The sequence below is a fragment of the Microtus ochrogaster genome, chromosome 19 (assembly GCF_000317375.1).
Source record: "Microtus ochrogaster isolate Prairie Vole_2 chromosome 19, MicOch1.0, whole genome shotgun sequence".
NCBI classification, from domain to species: domain Eukaryota; kingdom Metazoa; phylum Chordata; class Mammalia; order Rodentia; family Cricetidae; genus Microtus; species Microtus ochrogaster.
Genome location: NC_022021.1, coordinates 26,103,943 through 26,109,831, shown reverse-complemented (window position 1 = coordinate 26,109,831; position 5,889 = coordinate 26,103,943). Strand labels below are relative to the sequence as shown.

The 5,889-nt window shown below is 47.0% G+C and overlaps 2 protein-coding genes across 2 annotated transcripts in view; one reads left to right on the top strand and one right to left on the bottom strand.

Annotated features, from left to right (window-relative positions):
• Nucleotides 1–1,194, bottom strand: part of Rpl37 (ribosomal protein L37) — a 2,656-nt gene extending 1,462 nt beyond the window's left edge. Inside the window, exons 1-3 of the mRNA XM_005356584.2 lie at nt 1,098–1,194; nt 397–532; nt 127–211 (exon numbers count right to left, since the gene is read on the bottom strand). Of these exons, the coding sequence (XP_005356641.1) occupies nt 127–211; nt 397–532; nt 1,098–1,100 (224 nt within the window). The 5' untranslated portion in view covers nt 1,101–1,194. The remainder of the gene's footprint in view (nt 1–126; nt 212–396; nt 533–1,097) is intronic.
• Nucleotides 1,195–1,590: 396 nt separating this feature from the next.
• Nucleotides 1,591–5,889, top strand: part of Card6 (caspase recruitment domain family member 6) — a 21,308-nt gene continuing 17,009 nt past the window's right edge. The window contains exon 1 of the mRNA XM_005356739.2: nt 1,591–1,659. The gene's annotated coding sequence lies outside the window, so the exon portion shown is untranslated. The remainder of the gene's footprint in view (nt 1,660–5,889) is intronic.

The following is a 5,889-nucleotide window of genomic DNA, read 5'->3' as shown; positions in this document are numbered from 1 at the left end:
TACACTCTAAAGGGGAAAAACCCAACCCAAACAGGCCACAGTATTATTCCCACTATTCATCAGCACAAAGTTACAGGACTCTTATCCCACCCTCCAGAGCCAATGGTATCAAAACAAAAACTGTACCTGAATCTTCGGTAGACAATTTTTAGGTGCCTCATCCGCCCAGTCCCGGTAGTGTTTCGTCTCTTAGCCTTGGCACTCCAGTTATCTAAGAAAACACGATTCCAAAGGGTTTTCTCAAGCACCCAATTTTCTCAGAAGTGTCTTTACAATGCTTTCACCGAGCTTCACCAACCACCAAAGTTCTCTGTACCAACCACCACGCACCCAGTAAGGGGTTCTCTAGCCTACCTCAGCTCAAGGCATAACCGGCCAGAAGATTAAGGCACTTACACTTTCTCTTGCGCTTGGCAGGGTAGCCGCATTTGCCACAGGTAGACTTCTGAAGGTGGTAGGCCTTAGAGCCACAGCGGCGGCACAACGTGTGCGTCTTGTTGCGACGCTTTCCGAAGGATGACGTTCCTTTCGTCTGCACGGTAAAAGCATTTATAAGCAATGTTGAAGACTACTTTCCGACGTACTCTGGCATTTTCACGGAAAGTGACTACTGACGAGATGTAACAAGTACATGGGGCAAAGCATTAAATTTTTCCCACGAAGATTGTTAAAAAACTGCCGGTAACTCACACGATCTGAAAGGGCGTCAGCGCTTTTGCAATCTCCTTGATTTTAAGCGTTAAGGGTTTAGAGCAAAGAAGGTGCCCGCCTCCTACTCCGAGCTCCAGGGAAGAAACACCACCGGTTTCTCGGTGTTTAGAGCCGAATGTTCCCAAACCCGTCCTGGGCATCTCCCCGGGGGCAACACCGCGCACGATACCCCCAAAGCCCGGAGACCCACGGCGGCGCTGGAACCGCAGGCTCGGGCCGCCACGGAGCGGCCGTTCCCCTGGCTCCGGCGGGCCACCGCGCGCACCCCGTCCTGGCCCAACAGTTCCCCTTATTGGGAATCTCGTCCTCCACGCACCGGCAGCAGGCGGAGCAGCCCGGGGAAGAAGGATGGAAAGAGATTAACAGAGCCCGAACAACGCACTTACCATCTTGCTTCTGCCGCCGAGGCCAAAGAGACCGGAAGAGAAAGCACTTCCGCTACTTCCTGTGAATAAGCTTCCGCCCGGAGAACTACTTCCGTCGTCCGAGGTGCAGCACTCTTAAGGCTCCGGCGCAGTGGTGTGGTTGGGACCCGGAAAGTCGGAGAGCCAAACGAGCGCCCGCGCAGGTAGGGGGCGTGGCTGGCGCGTCCGACTCCGCCCCCCTCGAGCGCCAGAGGCTGCCCCTAGAGAGGCGGCGTCCACAGCCGCCCCTGACCAAGGCGCTGTTTGCAGTTCTTCCGCTGCTGTCCCTAGCCGCTGTAGTATTTGTAGTCTTTGTCCTTTTGCAGCGGTGCCAGGAAACGTCAGCGTTTGCAGTCCGGTCTGGGCCCGCGGCGTGGATTCCGGTCGTGGGGCTCGAGGGCGGTCGGACTCTGAGTGACAGTGCCGCTGCCTGTGTACGCTGCTGGGACTAGGATCCCGAGGCTGGAAAGCCAGCCTCCCAGGTTCGTCTTCCCTGGGACGCTCGCTAACACCCCGAGCCCACTCTCCTCAACCCCCCTCAAGGGTAGGATCTTTGTCTGTAACTCGTTTTCTTCCAAAAGTTATTACAGAGGCAAATTGTCTGATCCCATACAAGGAATCGCACATAGAACTTGTTAAATAACAGTTTCCAGCGCTCTGCCGTCAGGAAATCTGATCCTTCAGGCTTGAGTACAGCTTGGAAGTCTGTATTGTAAAAATGTTCTCTAGAACGTTTTGAAATTAGTAACTCCAGATTTGCTTGATAAACTCTAATACGTCTGTGGTTCTCAACCTCTTCCAGTACAAATTTGAAGATTATATACAAACATTTGTGAACGGGGGAATAATCTCGGCCATATCATCTACGTACTTTTTTCATCCTCTTACTTTCTAAAACAAATGTGACAATTACTGGTCTGTCACATGCAACATCTTAGTTAATTGACAGCAGAACAAGGTGAACACTAACGAATCAGAAGGGCTTTTTATTTGTTTGTTTATTTATTTTGCGTGTTAGCAAATAGGACTTAAGTACCAGTCTCTTCTAGGGGCAGGGAGTAAAAATGAAAAACTCTGAGGTAGTCTGCAAGTGGAGGACGGATGAGATACGGCGAACCCAAGAGAAGGAAAACAGCCGTTTAAGTTGTTTTCCTGAACATAAATAAGTCTCAGGAGATTGTATGACAAGTTGCTACAAATTTAGTGGCATGAAGCAAGCTAGATTTAGTAAATGGGAACCACTCCTCTAGAGGCTACCCCAGACTCTAATTGCTGTCTCCCATCTTGCTGGAATAATAACCCAACTCACATGTATTCTCCTTCCTTCTGCGTTTAAGGCCCCTTGTAAGGATTACATCCACCCCCACCCAGATAATTTCTCCATCTCGAGGTGAGCTAATCTGAAACCTTAATGCTATCTGCAAGCTCGTAACCTTAAAATACTCATGTGTTACGAGTACGAAAACAACTATTTTGGATGGGGCCATCTACATCAGAGGCCATGATAAATATGAATTGTGAAGAAAGAGTGAATGCATATTAACTACCAAGGAGCCCAGCTCCGAGAGAGATGTCAGTGCCTTTCCCAAAGACACCCTAGATCCGAAGACATCAGACAGTGAGATATGTTTTTCTTCTCCATAAAGTGAGGTACTTCTTTTTGGTGTGCTGGAGACCTGAAATTTATGCTCCAGAGGCCTAGGAAGTCCCTTAGACTTTCCAGGTGTCTACTCAATAGCTAGGTTTAGGTATGTCAGCAGCAGCTCAACATTAATTTTTCTTGTTTTTCTTTTCATTTTTAAGGTAGGGTCTATGCTGCCCAGGCTGGTGTCAAACCCCTGAGGTCAAGTGATCCTCCTGCCCCAGCCTCCCAGGTGCTGACAGGTAGTGTAGACTTGTGCAGTTAGGCCAGTTTCTGAAACAGCCATTCTGTGTGGTTGAGACAGGTTCTCTGTAACAGCGGCTGGCCTGGAACTCGCTATGTAGACCATGCTGGCTGACAGCTCAGAGACCTGTATGCCTCTGCTCTGGGCACCGTGGGATTAAAGGAGGGAGCCACCATGCCCAGCTTTAGACTGAGACCTTCAGCCTAGGTGCTCACCCTCTACCGCTTTGCTTTTGTCACCTATTGAGACCATGTTAATTCTGAAATTAAGATCCTGATAAAAAATTAGGTTTTGGCTGCTAATAATTGGTGGTAGATCAGTTTTTTTTGTTTGTTTGTTTTTCGAGACAGGGTTTCTCTGTGGTTTTGGAGCCTGTCCTGGAACTAGCTCTTGTAGACCAGGCTGGTCTCGAACTCACAGAGATCCGCCTGCCTCTGCCTCCCGAGTGCTGGGATTAAAGGCGTGCGCCACCACCGCCCGGCCGTGAAATACGTTTTTATTGAAAAATATTTTCATGTAATATGTGATCATGCTTTTTCCCTCCCCCAGTTCCTCCCATATTCTCAACTACCTACCCATCCAACTTTATATCTTTTTTCTCCCTTTATTTAAAAAAAACAAACAAAGGGGGCTGGAGAGATGGCTCAGTGGTTAAGAGCATTGGCTGCTCTTCCAAAGGTCCTGAGTTCAATTCTCAGCAACCACATGGTGGCTCACAACCATCTGTAATGAGGTTTGTTGCCCTCTTCTGGCCTGCAGACATACACACAGACAGAATATTGTATACATAATAAATAAAAATAAATATGTAAAAAAAACAAAGAACAAAAAAGAAATATAATACCCACCCCACTAAAAAAAAACTCAAATGAAATTCAAACAGACAAAAGAACAATTAGTCAAAAATTGTCACCTCCTGGGCATGGGGCCTGCCCTGATGTGTTGATGGTGTCACTCATTGGTGAGAACTGATCTTCCCTTTGTCGGCAGTTATCAATTGCAGATAGCTTTTTGGTTAGTGGTGGAGGAGGGGGACCCCCATGTCCTCATCCCTCTCTCAGTGCTAGGACCCCATCTGGCTTGAACCTGTGCAGGTCTTGTGTGTGCTGCCACAGCCTCTGTGAGTTCCTATGTGCATCAGGTCCTGTTGCGTCTGGAAGATGGTTTCCTTGGAGTCATCCGTCCCTTTTAGTACATGCCATCTTCCTACTCCTCTTCCAGACAGACCCCTGACATTTGGTGAAGATAGCCCATTTAGGATGGTGTACTCCGAAGTCTCTCATTCTCTGCACATTGCCCAACTGCCTCTGTTAGTTCCTGTCTGCTGCAACAGGAAGCTTCTCTGATGTGGCTTGAGCAAGACACTGATCTGTGGCTATATCAGTATATATCATCAGGAGTCATTTTATTGCTATGCTCCTTTGGCAGAATAATAGTAGTAGATTCCCCCCTACTGCCCATGTCTGTGACCTGTCTAGTTTCAGGTTCTGGGTCACCCAGGTATTGTCAGATATTGGTCCTATCTCATGGAGTGGGCCTTAAGTTCAGTCCGAAAGTTGGTTATTCCTATAACCTTTGTGCCACTGTTGCACCAGTATATCTTTCCGGCAGGTCACTGTTGTAGGTCACAGGCTATGGAGCTGGGTGATAATTGCCTTTCTCCTCTGGTGGTGTGCACAGTACTTCCAGTACTATAAATACTAGTTAATCGGGGTGAAGTTTCTGGTTGGGCACCAGCTTGACTTCTCTATGTCTGATGACAAAAGTAATTTGGGAGGCAGAGGCAGTTGTATCTCTGTGAGTTTGAAGCCATCCTGGTCTACACAATGAGTTCCTGGACAGCCAGGGCTACATTAGAGAGACCCTGTCCCAAAAAATTAATTTAAATTAAAAAAATTATTTTATGTGTATGAGTGTTTTGCCTCCTTGTATGTATATATACCATACCCATGCCTGGTGCCAGCAGAGTTCAGAAGAAGGCATTGGCTTTCCTGGAACTGGAGGTATGGTTGATTGTGAGCCATTATGTGGGTCCTGGGAATCAAACCCAGGTCCTTTGTAAGAGCAGTAAGTGCTTTTAACTGTTGGGTCATCTCTCCAGCCCTAAAATATATAGTATTTAAGTACAAAATATAAACCCATTTATAATCTCATCCTCAGAAGTAGCTAGTATTAAAATTTGTAATATCTCTTGATTATCTTATGAAAATATTTACTATATGTGTGTATATGTTCATACACTTATGCTATGCACATTTTTTTTTCTAAGACAGGATCTCAATATGCCACCCTGGCTGACCTAAAACTTGGTATGTAGACCAGACTGGCCTCCAACTCACAGAGATCCCTCAGCCTCCACTTCCCCAGTGTTGAGGTTAGAGGCATGCAACACTATGCCTAGTTTACATACTATTTTTTCTTTTTTACTATATAGCCCTAAATAACCCAGGAGCTCTCTGTGTAGACCAGATTGGCAGAAATTTGCAAATGGAGGTTTCTCTGTCCTGCCTTGCCCTGCAGCCGCTTTTAAATAATCATTCAGGGGGCTGGAGAGATGGCTCAGAGGTTAAGAGCATTGCCTGCTCTTCCAAAGGTCCAAAGGAAAGGAGTTCAATTCACAGCAACCACATGGTGGCTCACAACCATCTGTAATGAGGTCTGGTGCCCTCTTCTGGCCTTCCGGCATATACACAAGACAGAATATTGTATGCATAATAAATAAATAAATAATCATTCAAGTCGGGCGGTGGTGGCGCATGCCTTTAATTCTAGCACTTGGGAGGCAAAGGCAGGTGGATCTCTGTGAATTCGAGGCCAGCCTGGTCTACAAGAGCTAGTTCCAGGACAGGCTCCAAAGCCACAGAGAAACCCTGTCTTGAAAAAACAAC